The sequence below is a fragment of the Pollicipes pollicipes genome, unplaced genomic scaffold (assembly GCF_011947565.3).
Source record: "Pollicipes pollicipes isolate AB1234 unplaced genomic scaffold, Ppol_2.1 Scaffold_3447;HRSCAF=4054_pilon_pilon_pilon, whole genome shotgun sequence".
NCBI lineage: Eukaryota > Metazoa > Arthropoda > Thecostraca > Pollicipedomorpha > Pollicipedidae > Pollicipes > Pollicipes pollicipes.
The window spans coordinates 19,843,278-19,860,356 of NW_023596297.1; the positions used below are offsets into that span (position 1 = coordinate 19,843,278).

Below are 17,079 nucleotides of genomic sequence, written 5' to 3' on the forward strand. Positions count from 1 at the left end.
AACTTCCCTGAACCCATGTGGTCAAACCGGCTAACGCTTTTGGCGGCTTCATGTTCCTTCGACGAACACTGGTTGCTCTGACGCCAATCCCGCGTCGCGTTAGAGTCAGTCAGCTGTCTGATGGACATTACGGTTGGGAAATCAAGCCGCCTTGTGCATGGCCTGTTTCAAATAACCACCACGCGGCGCAACGCAGTCCATGGTGTCGGGTTAAGCCAGCAACGGCACGTGCGAATTATAAATGTTTAGCACATTATTGTCGCCGTTGAAATGCGATGGAGCTTGTGGTTTGCATGCAGAAAAGAAGAACTTTAAACATTCCATGACAGTGTAAAAGGAAAGCAATATTTTGTTGTTCTAGAATGAATAGTAATTACACGGTGGTATGAAAATGAAATGAAGCATTGCTTCTGAAATGGAATATTACAGTGGCCTGTCAGCAAGCAATGCTAAACAAATGTTTCCAAGGACAGGCAAAAATGGACAAAAATCCTGAAAATTGAAAGCGGTGAGGCAGCTCACCAAAATCGTTTAATGCAATGGAAGAAAATAACACTGCTAGAGAAAGAATGGGGTGGCTGGCTGGCTTGGCTTCTACAAGGAAAGCTGGCCTCGCGTTGTCTTCGTACTTACCTCAAAACCGTACTGGGCCAAAAAGTCTTCGATCGCCGGGAACGTTGTTGTAATCTCCAGTCTTCCGTTTTTGTTGAGCGCCTCCGTCCACTGAAGGACCGCTACAGAGTAGTTTTCGGAGTCCAGATTTCCTTTCAGATTCAAGCCCATTTCTTGGCTGAGGTACACAAATAGGCAAGCATTGTTAATGATAAGCACACAACTTTTAATTGTGAGTGATGTGGAAAGCCAAAGAAAGACACCGGGCCCGGCCCTTGCTGCGTATGGTCCAACCGCACCTGCCGCAGACGGCCCGCTGCATCGTGTACCTGCTGTACGTGGTGCTGAGCTGGCTGGTGAACTTCCTCAGCTCCAGGTCATCGTCCAGGTCGCGGTGAAGGTAGCTGAGTTCGCCGCTCACCGCCGGCAGGCTGCTGAGGTCTGCGTTCACAGCCAGCCTGTGCGAAGTGCGCTGGTAGAAACTCGACTCGGGGTCAATCTTGGCCGTTGTCCTGCGGGTGACGTGCGTAACTGAGGCGGCGTGGTCAGGCTCGTGCGTGCACAGCGAACGACAGGTGTTATGGGCTGCTTTGAGCGTAGTTCAAATGAAACATGGGGTGCGAGAGGTGGGAGAAAATTGGAGAAGGCATTGGCGCAAAACGTGAGGGAAATGAATAAAATAAGAGATATGGACAAGGAGAAACATAACCAACGGATGACGAGAAGCACCCATTGACCCATTCAGCCAGTTGCCCAGCAGAGGTCAGGCTCACCTGACCCGATACACGGCGCTGGAGGTCGGCCTCACCTGACCCGATACACGGCGCTGGACGGCTGAGTGAACTCGGCATCCATGCGCACGGCCTTGTAGCCGTCGATGGGCAGCGTGAGGTTGAGCGACGCGTCCCAGCGTCTGTCGCGGGGCGTCAGCGAGCCGCGCGCGGTGACCTCCCACTCGGAGCCGAGCCGGCGACGCACCAGACGCAGGGCGCCCGAGTATGGCCTCCGCACCGCGTACTGCGAGGGTAGGCAGAGCCGGTGGTCAGCGCCGGCCGGGCGGGCGGGCAGCGATCAGGCCGCGGCACCCGGTCTGACACGGCGTGCGGGTGCCGGGGCGCGACCCCGTGTCAGCCGCCGTCTGCCCGTGACGTCACGATCGCGGACAGCTGCTGTCTGATCGTGACACGGGGGCGGTCGGAGCCTACAGTCAGGGGTGAGCGCAATGTATCCGATCATGTAAGCTGGCACGCGCCGATCTGTGATCAGCTAGGTTCGCTGCTCTCGGGCCTTGTACAAACATTCTACAACTGCGTCTAGTCCGTCGGTGAGCGTCAGACACGATTACACCATTCCACCCTGCTCTATCGCCAGCGCCCCGCCACCGGCGCCGGGCGGCGCGGACCGTGCCCTCACGTCCACGTCCAGGGTGTAGGCGCTGTCTGCCACGTGCGCGCTGAGCACCGCGCGGCCCATGGCGCCGCGCGCCGACCAGTCGAGGTCGAGGCCGAGGCGCAGGTCGGTCGGCGCCTCGCGGTCTCGTCCGGCATCGCGGCCGGCGAGCAGCGAGGCGTCGAGCCCGGCGCGGGCTAGCTCGTACGTCGCCTCCACGTGGTAGCGGCCCCAGCCGGCCAGCGCCTCGCCCGAAGCCAGCTCCCAGCCGACCCAGCGTGACGCCGGCGCCGCTGGCTGACGGGCTGCTGAACAGCATGCGAGTGGGCACACACGCAGTGTGACTACTGCCACACCGCCGACAATCCGCGGACTGCTCGAGGCCGAGGCAAACCCACAGCATCATCCGGACAGCCGTGCTCACCGGCACTGATCTACTACAGAAGGCTTTCAAAGTGCGGGAATGCATAAATAAATGTGACATATGCATCATACGTCTTGCATTAAGCACGCTCCTGACGGCAGATTGGCACTTCTTCGTTTGAAACTGCCACTTATCGAATATTGTATTACTGCTTGCCACTAGTATTACATCAAGTGATGCGAAAATATGATAGATATGAGAGTTAAAGTAATTTTTATGCCGACACGCCAAGGGAGCACTATAATTTAAATGAATTATTATGAACAACTTTATACCCTGCTTGAAAGGAAGATCAGCTTTACGCATGACCTGTACAACAGAGCGTCTCAAGGACCTAGGCATCGACAAGCGGAGTCGTGGAGTCCGTTATTGACAACGCATGTAACACCAGTTGGCCACGTGCAGCGCCGCCTCTTCGGACATCGACTGACCTGACCGACCGGCGCAGGTCCAGCTGACCCATGTTCAGCTTGCCGTTCAGGCCGACGTGGAAGTGGCGCCAGGAGACGAGCGCCAGCCGCGAGCCCAGCTCCGCCGTCAGCTGCGGGTGGCGCAGCTTGGCGCCCAGCTGGCGGCCGTCGGTGCCGGTCCTGGCGGCGTCGTGCGCACGCCGTCAGCGCCACCGCCGCCACCGCCGCCACACCGCCAGCCGGCCGAGGCCTCGCCCGCGCGTCGCGCACGCACGGCGTGCCGTGGCCTCCGGACGCCAGACACTTATCCGAATGTGGTTTGGAATGCCGGGGCTTCTGTGTGCAGGTGGCCTTCATATATAACATGGGGAAAGGGCCATGAGAGGAACTCTATAACTCTTCCGAAAGACCATGCATCCGTACTTTTTTGGCCGCACAATGTCGGGCTCATGTCAATAAGTCGCTGAAGCCACTTAACTCTTGCACAAAACTGTTGTCGTTATTCCTTATATAACCCTTGCACAAAACAGCTGTTTTTACAAGCTGTTTTGACCCTCTTAATCACCTTTACGGAGCACCATCCTTGGAAGAACGGGACTAGGTATATATGATGGAAGCGAAGTTTATCACCGCTTTCGCGTCTCTGTTGAAGCGAGCGCCTGCGGCTCACCCACGGTTGCAGAACTCAGTATATGCGCGCAAGAGCACCGTCCCCTTTTGCAACCGCTGCAGAATACAGTACGTGCGCACAAGAGCACTGCGTCCTCCTTACTTGTACTCGACGCTGAGCGAGACGTCTCGGATGGGTTCGTGGGGCGTGTTCAGCTGGACGCGAAGCCCCACCACGCCGGGCACGGCGTTGACCGTGACGACAACCGCGGCCGATATGTGCGCCGAGGGGTCACTGGAGGTCGTCTGAAAGGCGGAGGGCCACGTGTCACCAGCCTGTCGTCCCTGCTGCTGGTCATGGTGACCCTGGCCGCGTCAGTGGGGTGGCGAGAGATGCGACGGTGGCTTGCCGCTGTTACCAGTCCCTCGCCATGACGACAGGGTGGGAAGACATCTGACGGTGGCTTGCCGCTGTTACCAGTCTCTCGCCATGACGACAGGGTGGGAAGACATCTGACGGTGGCTTGCCGCTGTTACCGGCCTCTAGCCAGGACGACAGAGTGGGGAGACATGCGACGGTGGCTTGCCGCTGTTACCGGCCTCTGGCCAGGACGACAGGGTGGGGAGACATGTGACGGTGGCTTGCCGCCGTTACCGGCCTCTAGCCATGACGACAGGGTGGGGAGACATGTGACGGTGGCCTGCCGCTGTTACTGGCTTTTAGCCACGACGACAGGGACAAACTGGTGCTAAGTTATGACAGCACGGGCCAAGGTGGTGCTTAGGTGATTAAGGTAACTTTAAGGCGATTCTACTGATCTGTGGTCATGTTTTTTATTCTATTAATTGCCCATTTCATGCATTCATTTCTCAATCTGCATAATTCATAACTAAAGTTGAGAATTTTGGTTCAGAATATTTGGACATTCTACAAAGTATAACGTTAGAACAATAGCATATCGAAGGCGAAGACGTAAGTATGTAAATAACGACTGGAAAAAGAACAAACATTTGCGAAAGACTCAGCGTAGCTATTTGACTCAATGAATAGTCACCTTTGGCGTCACTGAGACCAAGATCGCCGTGATTTCCATGCTGAATATTCGCAGCATTGTATGGTTACGATCGAACGACTTGCAACACAAGTATGTCGTGAAATTAATGATAAACATCGTAATCTTTGACGCATGTTTTTAAAATTCAGCTGCGCTGAGGTCGATCCTTTACGCAAGTTCCTCATTCATACATCATAGAGGCAGTGGTGCAACATATCAATGTTCCTATTTACACAAGTGACCGTTTTCAAAGTTACGGGCTTCACGTGATGGCCCAGACTACCACCCTCTTTTGTTTTAATATCCTTCCAATCAACGATGCAATTGGATTTTAAGTTATGACCGGCATATATATACTTTGTTGTCCTTACCAGTGGCATGAGATGTGTGCGGCAACGTTTGAGCACACGCATACACATTTACAAGCTACACAAACCAGGTGAACAGATATTGCTGCAGGCCGGAAGCGGAAGAGTGAATTCTGCCACTGGCCGTTGTTTTTACCCGGATGTCGAAGCCGGCCTTCTGCGCGCCGGTGAAGATTTGCCCCTCCATCTGGTAGCTGTTTTGATCGACCGTCGATGCCGCTGTCAGGTCGTAGACGAGCCCTCGCGAGCCGGCGTGCTCACTGAGCTGGAAGTTGCCGGTGACGCGCGGACCCACGGGAACGTCGATGAGGAGTGACCCCGTCACCTGAAGCGTTCGAGGACTTAGTGGAGGCCGAGTTAACGCCACAGCGGCGAGCATGTTCCCAAGACTGAAGTGTGAAGTGGGTGATCCGTGCCGTTCTTGCAGGTCACGCGATGTCTTAAATCGTGGTAGGCGAACCTTCTCGCGGATACCAGAAACAAGTATGGTGCGATTAGCAATGCAGCAATTTTACTGGTCTTCCGTGTTTCACAAATCGGAATACGACTGCTGTAAGAGTGGTTACGCTTCACGCCCGCCCCCTGTCACATATTCTCCAATGGTTACGTGAACAATGTCTGGTTAGTATGGATTGCCCTTCCCCGAGAGGACTCTATACCCGCTCGCGTCTCTGGTGACCCTCACGTCTAAGGAGGGTCACCAGGGTCACCAGACCCCCCAGTACTCGGCTCCAAACTGAACTACGGTCACGAAACAAAAGGAAAGCAAAACATTCTACGCTTCGGATCGAATATAGTTGATTTTGACTGACGCTTGTTGGCAGCCAATGGCCTCCAAGTGAGCTTACTGGTGAACCGTAAACTGGGGACATTAAGTTGAAAACCTGCACGGGACTCTCGGAGTTAAGTAGGAAAAAATCCTGCTCTGGATCAGATTTAGAGCTAGACAACGTCTTTTACATGATTGGAATGACCATGCAAGGTAAGCATATATCGCTGGTCTTGTATTCCATTCAAGAGGCATCGACCCAATCGAAGGTTGCGTGCCCGCTAGTGGACTTTCACGAGATAACAATGTCCTGCCAAAAGGTTTAATGTTCCACCGATAGTCATCGGACGACATCGCACCAACCACAAGCGTGCAGGCGTCGTGAAATTTTGCAGAGTTTCAGAGATGATGGCATGTCTCAGTGATCTGACATATCCTTCGATCATTTATTTTTCATTCACAAGTCGTGGATATCAAATTGCACGGCAGTGCGTCTTATCGTATTACTTTAATTTTAATGATGCAGCTTACTAGTTGGCAATGACATCTGCCCATTCCCACCCGGTGCGAATTGCTATAGCTGGTTAAATATTCCATGGCTGTCACACATAACACTGAGGTCACCTGCGTCGGACGGCTGTCATCTTCACCGGGAATAGCGGTACCGATCAGTTCAACCTTGTATCTGTCCCAAGATATCCGCAGAACGGGGTTCAGTCGCTCAGCGACGACCCCCATCGAGAGGCGGAGCGACCCGGTCCTGTAAATATCGATACAGGGACATTATTAACAAGAACAGATGCACTGCATCGTGTTGTTAGCTGTTCACCTACTGTTTTACGTAACTTTGCTACGCACATAAATACACCATATTTATCATACCCTTTGAACATGATGGAACACGGAGTGAGCTCATGGAGAAAAATAAACTGCGTAAAAATATTTCTGAAAAGTGACGTCAGCGTAACATTTGTGTCAGTTTAGCACAAGAGAACAAGCCGACTGCCCTACCGGCTGTACCCAAAACTCCTCTCTTAAGTACGTCCGGGGCAGGTGCATTGTTTCGATCTCCCCACGCCCATCCGTGTCCGCATCGCCGGTGCGCGGACCTTCCGCCTCACCCATCCGGTTCTCACCGAATGCCGTCGAAGGGTGTCGTGACGGAAAGCCGGAGGTCCATGGGCGCCAGGGTGCCGCTGACTCTGATCTGTTCGCGGCTGGGCAGAGTCACCTCGGCCGACAGCGCCCGCTCCTCGGAGCGCTGCTCCAGCTCAACCCTGTCGCGAGCACGCGATTTACGCACACGCCATTCAGAGGTCGACACGCGCAGACGCACGTCTGATGCAGATGTTGGCTTGCGCAGATGCACACGCCACGCAGATGCTGGCACGCGCAGACGCATACGTGACGCAGATACCGGAACGCGCAGACGCAAACGCGACGCAGATGTCGACTCTCGTAGATGCACACATGACACAGTGTCGTCACGTGCAGACGCACACGTGACGCCGATGTCGGCACGCGCAGACGCACACGTGCACCCACCTTAGACGGCAATACGCGCTTTTTATGTTCCTAGTCGTCCATGCCGTTATGATAACAGTGCTGCAAAAATGTGAAAACCCTCTGCAACCGAAACAATTGTGACCTTACGACATTTACGCCTGCTTTACTAATTTTGCGTGGGTGATTTAGAAGGGATATAGCTCCGCATAAGAGAAGCGAACCAGACGGTGACCCCTTCAGAGTGCCTTCTGCTGGCGCTGTCAGCCGCTCGGCCGGCGCCAGCTAGTGTCGAGCTGGCGCCGCTCACCTGGCCCTGACGAGCTCGACCCCGCTCAGTGGCGTCCGGAGCTCGGTCTCGATCACTGTGCTGGCCGCCGTGCTGCGATCGCTCGTTACCGTCAGACGGTACTGGAAACGCGGCCGGCGCGTCAGACGCGGCACCGTGGTCGGGCTCAGATCGAACACAACACACGAATGGCGGGTCATGGAGTTTTATCATGCGACGAATGCGAACGATCGTCCAGCGACGGCGTGTCACACAAACATCGAAACGGAGACGGGCGTATATGCTGGAACAATAAAGCATGAGGATGGTCTCGAATTGCATCAGCATGTAGAGACTTCTTGTCGCGTAGAAGTCAATAACCAAGTTTAGGTGATATACAAATACGTTCCCACTCATGCATGCCGTTCAAAAGGAGCTGCCTGTGGCCGAGCCTGGAGAGTGGCAAGCACAGGAAACTGACCTCTTTTGGCGTCCAAGCAGAAAACATCATCCGGTAACTGGGGTAGGTTACTACCGTTGTCATAGCATCGAACGCGGGTATGAACTGGATATTAGATGTCGTGTTCAGCAGAAACTTGTACCCCTTCTGTTCTCTCAGACCCTGAATGAAAGGAAGTGTAGCATTTGCAGCAAACACTCCAAGCATATAGGCATTAAGTACTGCAATCACGTTACGGGCGCATGGTTCGCTGTTGCTAGTCACAAATAACCATTAAAATTAAGCTGTGAATGACTGCATAAAGCAGAGTGATAAGAAACCAGTCTCATCATGTCCAAAGTATACTGGGGACAGGTTTGTTTTTGCCTTAGGTCTTCCTCAAGTCTGACTATAGACAACAAAAAAAGCATGGCCAACAAATGCGCAAATCCTTGAGCGCGTGGATCCGATTGTTTGATAGCATTTTTGGTCAATGCCCAGACCTGAGACCACTCAGAGCCGAAAGATTATCCCCAACATATACAAAGCTGGGATAAGATGAGACTGCAGTTTCTAATCACGCTGATCTATGTGTTCATTGAGTCTCCGACCAGCGCTTCTTCGCGTTAATAGATAAAGCACGACCGTATCAAGTGCAGACACTACCGCCGCCCATCGGTGACCTCTCCGCGCCTCACCATCAGCTGTCCCCTGAGGTGCACACTCTGCCGTCCGAGCGAGCCCACCAAGCGTGTGACGAAGTCGCCCGGTGAGGTGGGCGCGTGGTGCAGCTCCAGGAACAGCATGTCTAGCCACGGCGTCAGCAGGCGCAGGTTGGCCTGCAGCGAGCCCGCGCCGGACGTGCCCAGATCCACCACGCTCGTCAGGCGGATCTGGAAGCGGCAGCCGGTGGTTGGCAGCCGGGCAGGCCACGGCACGCGCCTGTCATGTCATGTCAGTCATGCCAGTCTGTCATGTCAGCCAGTCGGTCAGTCATGTGCAGCGACGCACGACGCCACACGCGGCTCGAGATGACGCGCGGCCGTGTCTGCTTCACGTAACATGGCATGTTGTCAGAATGGTTTGCAGGAAGGAATTCGAGACCTTCTGGGCAAGCATGACCTTCTGAGCTTGTTGCTAATGTGCTGCTTCCACCACCTAAGCAAATTCATTCCTGTTGAACAAATAGTCTCGCCTCGCATGTTCATGCAGCTGCCGTTTAGCCGGTGGCTGTTCAGCCCGACTGAATACATGGGTGATTTTTTATACGTTATGCGCATAGGCGACGTGGTCAAGCCCACTCAAGTAGAGTAATTGCATGTACTCGGCCATTTGAGACCGCTAAATTGATAGCACATTCATGTACCGGAGAATCCAAGTTAAATGCCGATAATACCGTTAAGTATGATCTTTGTCGGTTGGCAAATATTGTCTGTCAAAAACTAAACACTTTTTTCGCTGACAAATTTTGCTGCAATAAAATAAGAAACTAATGAATTGACTCGCACCTTTGCAGTCACGCATTTATGTTGGGCTGTCTCGTAGCCAGCATCACAGGAACTACAGCAACAATGGCGGCGCAGGTTAGGAGGGTGATGAGAAATTCTTTGCAGTAGAGCTACACATATCCATTAGCGAAAAAAGATCTGGAAATAGGAGAAATACAACGACATACGAGGCAAGGATACAAATGCCAGCGGTGTAGAACCTGAGGGCTAGTCCTACACGGACACAGAGCGTGATCCAAGTTCAGCGATAACCAGGGCGAAGCAACGTGGCACCTCGCGGCTCACCTCCTGCGAGGTACCGTCGCGTAGTCTCCAGACGGGCGAGAAGAAGGTCTCGTATACCCCGGGCTTCGACCGCTGCACACTAGCGGCCACCGTCAGCTGCTGGACGGGGCCAGCCGGCAGCGTCAGCGTCACCGTGCCGTACCGCTTGTCGGAGGGGAGGACGCCCAGAGAGCCGTCCGCGGTCAGCGCCAGCTGCGGTAGGGCGCGCGGGGGGGGGGGGGTCAGTCACCTCGGCGGCGGTGAAGAGCAGGGCGGCACCGGTCGCCGCACCAGCACTGCGGCGAGGGCGACGTCAGGCGATGCAGTAGTGCCAGAGCTGCGCCACAGACTTGCACCAGCTGGTTGGTCAGCTCGGGAGTCTGAGAGCTGCGCTCGTGAGATGTGTCACAAATCAGAGCCAGTCACCACAGCAGCGCTGGAGAGCGCGCCGTGGTACAGAGAAAGTCCCCACAGCCGTACGAGAAAGCCGGCTTCGGCAAGGCATCGAGTCAGTCACCACAGCATCCCAAGACGTCCATCCAACAACCCAACCCCCTTTCCCACGTGTCCACACGCCGGCGTCAGCGCCTGCAGCAGGCTGGCTCACCTTATGTCCGGCGATGGCAGCCTCGAAGCCGGTGGACAGACCGCGCACGTCGGGCTGCGGCCTGTTCCGCAGGCTCACCGACGCCCGGTTCCAGCGCGGCAGCGGCAGGCTCAGCTCGGCGCGCGCGTCGAACGCGCTGAGCGAGTCGAGGTCGGCGTCCAGCGTCAGGGCCATCGCGTTGTCGAGCAGCCAGGCCACGCGCGCCTCCGACTGCCGGTCATCGGCAGTGGTCACCAGATGGCACCAGGCGGCACTAGACGCCGCCAGACGACACCAGGTGGCACCGAACAGCACCAGGCAGCAGCAAACGGTGCCAATGGGCGCCGGACGTCATCTACAGCCAGCAGAATCACCAGCAATGACGTTGGCTGCCATCGGTCACCAATAGCTGAAAAGACCATCAGCCAAAGACTGCTGGAAGCAATTACCAGCGTAGATCGTCAGGAACAGGGACGGATCTAGGATTTCATCAAGGGAGAGGCGACGCTGCATTGTGGTGCCCCCTGGGATGCTGTGCCGCTCCCCCACATACACCCTCACAAAGATGTCCTCGGATTTCAGACGCTTTACGGTCAGATTCTTCTTTTTTCATCTACAAAATATCTTCCACAATAACAGTCCGCCGGAATTTGTCAACTTTATTCCAGGAGGCCAATTTTCCGATTGTTCACGTTGAACTTGAAGGTTTGGGGCCGCTTGTCGAGGCCCTGAACTTTGGTGTGCTGAAAATAAAGGTTATGTGGACGCAAAATGAGGAATTGTGTGCCCCCTGACCACGGGATTTTGGTGCTCCTTCGGCCCAAGGGAGGAAAGACTCCATGCCCCCCTCTGGATCCGCCTCTGGTCAGGAATTGTCAACAGGGCACCGTGGCTGGTTGTCAGTGGTAACCGACACCAGTGGCATCTCCAGTTTATCATGGAACCGGGTGATTTTCATCGGGTACCACCTCCGGGGACTGTTACGGATGTCATTATCATGTGCGGACTCTTGGACTCGTAACCGATGGGGATGTTAATAACTCAGACGCAACAAAGGGGGCTAGCTGTCCATACACACGCATCACGCATATTGCATTTCTTAGCAAAGTGGCCACTTAGAAAAAGGTAAAAATCAGTGTAATGAATTTGTTCTCACTGACCTCCCCTCCCCCCCCCCCCCACCACGCACCTTTAGAATTTCCTAGGCTTGCGAGTCCTCAGGAAAGCATCTTTCTGCGATTTAATTTTCAGATGCCCTAGGCGACTGGCACGTAAGACATACACGACGCGAACAATGCAAGTAAGCGACCCAAAGTCATCAGTTATCTTACCTCCTTATTGTACATCACTGTCATGGCCATACGGCTTCCTTTCCCGCCAGGCAGAGACGTACCTGAACCTTCCACCCAAGGTCTTGCCACGCGTCCTGGACGAACTTGTGTTTGACCATCAGACCTGCGTCCTTGACGGCCTCGAACGGTGAGAGGAACTGCAGGCCCACGCCAAAGTCGCTCGCGGACGTGAAGTGCATGTCACCCTCCAGCGCGAGGCGATTGTCGGGCCACACGGCGGAGGCCTGCCGGAAGACGGGCCTGGTTAGTGCCGGCCGGGAGGACGACACTCAGCGACGCCCGGCTAAGCGCTGCTGCAGCGGCCAGCCACAGGTGGCAGCAGCGTCGCCACGACGGACGACGGACATGTGCGTATACAACACCTGAGATGTGTGACGACATTTTACCAGCTCAGTTGCATTTGTGTACATTGAACACACCTGTGTATGAAAGGGCGACTCCCAAGGACTGTGGCATCAAGGAATTAACCAAATTGGATCGGCAAATTCGACTCCAGCAAGCCATTTGGAGGCGTTCTCACGAGACCAAAACCACACCGATACCAAAAACACAACAAAATATGAGGTGGCACGACTGACCTTGAAAGCGCGCCCATCCTCAGTGGGGTCCACCAGCACCTTGGCAGTCAGTGCGTTCTGTAGCGGGTGGATCTGGTCCACCACGAGAGAGCCCTCCAGACGGCCGGTGCGACCTGCACCGCGACCTGCCGGTATCCGAGGGGCACGCACACCTATCACAGCAGTTGGATACCTCGTGTCCGCGCATTTTCATGTAAGCTGTTTTAGTCTGGTCCAGTAATGCATCAGCTGCTTCCGATCAATGACAGATTTCTAGAGAGATCTTTGAAATTTGAAATACCCCTCAAACTGTATACAGCCTCTTAAAAGGGAAATGTTTGTAGCGTGTTTCTACGCGCGCCTCTCTCTCTCTCTCTCTCTCTCTCTCTCTCTCTCTCTCTCTCTCTCCTCTCTCTCTCTCTCTCTCTCCTCTCTCTCTCTCTCTCTCTCTCTCTCTCTCTCTCTCTCTCTCTCTCTCTCTCTATATCTATATATATATATATATATATATATATATATATATATATGTGTGTGTGTGTGTGTGTGTGTGTGTGTGTGTGTGTGTGTGTGTGTGTGTGTTGTGTGTGTGTGTGTGTGTGTGTGTGTGTGTGTGTGTGTGTGTGTATGTGTGTGTGTGTGTGTGTGTGCATACAACCAACTCTCACCAACTGACTAGTCGCTCTTGTGAATTACGCACCCTTTAGAATAAGATTGTGACCGATATTCTCCACCCTGCTTTCGCCGGTCACCTCCATTTCACCTCCTCCCAGCTGGCCGTCCAAAAAGTAACTGAGCTGATGCAAACCTGAAATCGATATAGCAATGTCAGAATAATATTTGGAGTCACAATTCGAGACATGGGCAAATATTCCTTCAGATAGCTGTCTTCGCCACAAAATTCCCTCCACATTCTTCCGTCGCTCCAGAGACGCCGCCTTCCAGACCCGCGTCGGTTTTCGTCCGCGGGCCATTGCGCACTCTGAGAAACAGAGGAGCAGCAGTGCAGGATGGCGCACGTGTGGGACTTGCGACAGGCATACCTGGAAGGGTGTGGTGGCGTTCAGCTCGCCCCGGTACCGCCTCAGGCCTTCGGTGCTCAGGTCGTGAAGGCCTAGGTCCGCCGTCAGCTTATTGGTCGGCGTGCTCTAAAAAACAACAAATCACGAGACGTTTGTCAACTGGCGACGCCCAATTAAAACCATTCACTTTTCTCAAACCATTGGAAGTACGTGTGCCGCTGCAGGTACCTGGGGAGAACTAAGAACTAAACACACGCAAAATAGCAAAACAGCCTTTCGCCTTCGAATGTGGCGAGACATCAAACTGAAAGCAGTTCTCGATTTCCTGATGCCGAACGCTTCGACTATGAAGAAAATAATTAGAGTTTGTTCTTCTCTATGTACCATCACGCCAGGGGCCCGCGATCCACGGTCTCCGATCATAAATATCATTGTCAGTGGCGAATGTCCCGCGTGGCATAGCACAGCTTTAACAAGTTTAACACAATACCTTGCGTCAGACATTTTGAGACGTAAACTCAAGTCCTTCAAAATAAACCTAATGGCTGTACGTATCCGACCAAGCAAATGAATAGGATCAATCGCATGAAGGGAAGATGGTTCCTAGACAGAAAGTTGAATACCAAAACTGAATCCGGAAATCTCTTTTCTGCATGCGATTTTTTCCAGACGCCACACAACATAGACGGTCACCCTGGCACCCTGGCACCTCCTCCTGTGGCTCGATGTTGCCGTGGAGCACCAATCGCAAATCAGCTACTAGAGTTGTATTCACAGCGATACAGACGGCGCAGAATCTATGCTGTCGACGCCAGTTATGACGTCATACCTCATGGATTCTGCGCTATCTGGTGCTGGCAGTGACCCGGACGAAAAAAATTATACGTGACGTCGCGTATAATTTTTGCCGGACGCGCAGAATCTTTTCCGGCGACCCGATCGGAGCGAGACAGAAATGGCGCAACAGATTCAGTTGTATCTTTCCCATCGCGAGAACAGTCAAGCAGCGTGAATCGGTGAATCAGTAACTCGGCAGATGTCAGCACTGCAGTCTTTCTTGCTCTCACCAGGGCGAAGCTGGAGGAATCTCATCTCGCTCGGCGGCCGTAGGAGAGCGAGGTGTCGACCTGGCGCCACCGCTGCAGGCTGGAGCGCAGGCTTGCCGGTGAGCCGCAGACTGCGAGGCAGCTGTTCGTCCCACTCACGGTCAGGTCCACCCGCTCGCCGCCCACCGACACGTCCAGCTGGGAGGTCAGGTCACGCGGCGACCGCGTGTGCCTACCGGTCGGATCAGACTCAAGGTCCAACGGGCCGTGGTGGGTGTGCGTAACGTTGAGGAGGCATGCGAAGGACGCAGTGGCGTCCTTTCGAAGCGGCCAAAGCAGCCTACCGCAATTCGACCAAATTATGTGTTTCGAAGAGCTCGCTCGCAAATAATGCCAGATGGCGCGATGAGAACAAACAGTTTAGATTAATTGTAGATAAGGTAGGATTGCTTGTGCGGCACCAGATGGTGCCCGCCGTGCACACTCACTCTCGGCGGGCATGGCAGGCACCTCACCCAGCTACACATCATCTCGAAGCACTAACGAAAAGCTCACCTCCCAACGCCCCGTTCCACATCTGAAGCCCTGGCGCGCACTGCCACCCCATGCGAGACTGACCTGAACTTCAGCGCGTTGGCCCTCCACTTGGGGAAGGGCGAGCTGGCCGACACGTCCACCGACACCTGCCTGTCGGGCTGGTCCAGCCGGGTGTGGCCGTCACGGTACCTCCAGCGGCTCGGCGGCGCCGAACGCCAGCACCAATGGTTGTCGTACCGCAGCCGGTGCCACGAGCCTGACCGCAGTGAGCAGAGCCGACGCTGAACGACAGCCGTCGTGTCCGCCAGGCGACGAGACCGGGCTGGAGGGCCGCTGCCAGCCCCTGGCCCAGGCGGACGGCACGGCTGCACAGACCGCCGGGACACCGGGGTGAGCGAGAGCTGTGCAGCGGCAGCCAATGGCGGGGAACGAGCGCTTCTCGTCAGCGGGGGATGTTCACACGGCGTAGGAGCGCTGACTTCCTCACATTTCTCGGCATCAGTTGACAGAACGTTGTGCTGGGCGCAGATAAATTCACGAACAAATCGGTGTCAACCGAGTTCATCTTACAAGTAGATAGAACGTTATATTACGTAGAACGTACGGACAGATTATGCGGTACGATTACTGGCAATTGGCCCCCGCCACTCTATCAGCGCGCGGTAGCTGAGGTGAGTAATTGCGTTAAAAGACATTTGTTATGATGCATAACAGAACATACCGCGTTAGACAAAGTCACAGCATCCTGAACCATTTTTAAAGGTCAGCGTACTGAAATGCACACGGCGCATTTTCTGCCAGAGGTCGTCGCCGTCCCGGCGACAGCTTCTCAGCGCGTGTCTACCTGTCATGGTCCTGTCCATGGACAGCTGCACGGTGTTGACGGGGTAGACCACCATCACTGTCAGGTTGCGCAGTGATGGCGCCGGGTCCTCGAGCCGGAAGTCCATCAGCAGGCGCTGGGTGGGGTCTCGGTTGGCGTCCCACTTGAGGTCCACCACCCACTCCAGCACGGAGGCCGTGCGGTAGCCGCCCAAGATCACCTGAATGTCCCGCTGGCTGCCGAAGCACCAATCAAGGGCATATGGCGCTGTGACGATGGCGTATGAGTCTTGCTATGCACGAATCGCCAGCCTAATCACCTATTGCCAGAACATATCATATCAAAGAGTGTCAAACCACCGCACCATACATCAAATGATGCCATGCCATATCGTATCCAATACCACGCCATATCTTACCATAATGCACTATGCATATCATCGTATCAAATTGAATATTTAACACGTTACAGCTTACGGTTCCGCATCACAATGCGTAACGTAAGGGTCGTTGTGGACTCAGTCTACAGTTAATATGCACGCACAGCGGGCAAGCACTAGATAATTAACTGAAGTAACAATATCTTACGAAATCCTCGCAAAGGCCAGCCATTTAGGAGGTCCCCCAAACAGAGGCCTTAGCAGCACAACCATCGACCGAAAAACTTTGATTGGCCACGTCGTTTGCCCATTCCGATCATGCGTGCAGTGCCGCCGGTCTATACAGAGGCACGCCGCATCTCTTCGCAGAGGCACGCCGCGCGGCCCGAGCACTCGACGCCCCGGAGGCTCTGTGACCGCCCGTGCCGAGCGGTCGCTCCGAACGCCGGTCCGCGGCCGGCGCCGCCCTCACCCGTCCAGCGAGAGGTCGAGAGTGGTGCGGAACGTGTGCCCCAGGCGAAGCGAGCCGCGCACGCTGTAGGAGGAGCCGGCGTAGCCCAGCGCCAGGCGCACCGACCGCTCCAGGTCCTCCTCGGCGCGGCTCACGTCGTACTGCACCTCCACGCCGTACTCGGACGCCTCGTAGTTCGCCTGACGACAAAGCAGGGTCAGGATTGGTGCAGAACGCACGCGCCGAGTAGGGTTTATTAGAAGGCCGGGCGAAGAATCGCCAGTCTCCCAGCTAGCTTTTGCTTTTGGTGTGCGATATCGCCAAACCCATATCACTAAAATAATGCATGAATGTCTAACATGTCTAAAATAATGTATGAAGCGTAGTTTTTGGGTGAGTTGACTGAAAATGTCCATGCATGCATTTACGAGTGTCGATTTATATTCTTTTACGTGGACCGCTATCCCCGGAAACTTTTATTCGCCCCCACTAAACGAGGACGGATCTAGACTTTCGTTCGGGGTGCATAAAACGTTCTTAGATAATGCCATTGAAATCACCAAGTGGCTATCACACCCGCACCCATACCCGCACCCAACCACCCACACACCCACACATACATGTATATATATATATATATATATATATATATATATATATATATATATATATATATGTGCATAAGACACGACCCCGGGGATGGTGGCTTGG

General features: G+C 54.4%; 1 protein-coding gene across 1 annotated transcript; it reads right to left on the reverse strand.

Annotated features, from left to right (window-relative positions):
* Window positions 1-985: 985 nt before the first annotated feature.
* LOC119092110 (uncharacterized) lies at window positions 986-12,913 on the reverse strand. Its single transcript, XM_037215083.1, has 15 exons — window positions 12,811-12,913; window positions 12,135-12,259; window positions 11,598-11,780; window positions 10,226-10,435; window positions 9,640-9,831; window positions 8,545-8,739; window positions 7,889-8,029; window positions 7,450-7,550; window positions 6,773-6,913; window positions 6,261-6,396; window positions 5,004-5,192; window positions 3,608-3,750; window positions 2,857-3,015; window positions 1,421-1,629; window positions 986-1,124 (listed from the first exon to the last, which is right to left on the reverse strand). The coding sequence occupies exons 1-14, from the start codon at window positions 12,866-12,868 to the stop codon at window positions 1,539-1,541; spliced, it is 2,064 nt and encodes a 687-aa protein (XP_037070978.1). The 5' UTR covers window positions 12,869-12,913; the 3' UTR covers window positions 986-1,124; window positions 1,421-1,538.
* Window positions 12,914-17,079: the final 4,166 nt, after the last annotated feature.

What these genes read in the sequence shown, in the direction of transcription:
- LOC119092110 (XM_037215083.1), bottom strand. Translation starts at nt 12,868, where the DNA reads ATGGAGGTGACCGGCGAAAGCAGGGTGGAGAATATCGGTCACAATCTT. An exon ending in ACCTCAGGGGACAGCTGATG is followed by an intron (nt 8,030 to 8,544) that starts GTGAGGCGCGGA and finishes CCTTTCATTCAG; the next exon opens with GGTCTGAGAGAACAGAAGGG. An exon ending in TCGCTCAGCGTCGAGTACAA is followed by an intron (nt 3,016 to 3,607) that starts GTAAGGAGGACG and finishes CGACGCCGCCAG; the next exon opens with GACCGGCACCGACGGCCGCC.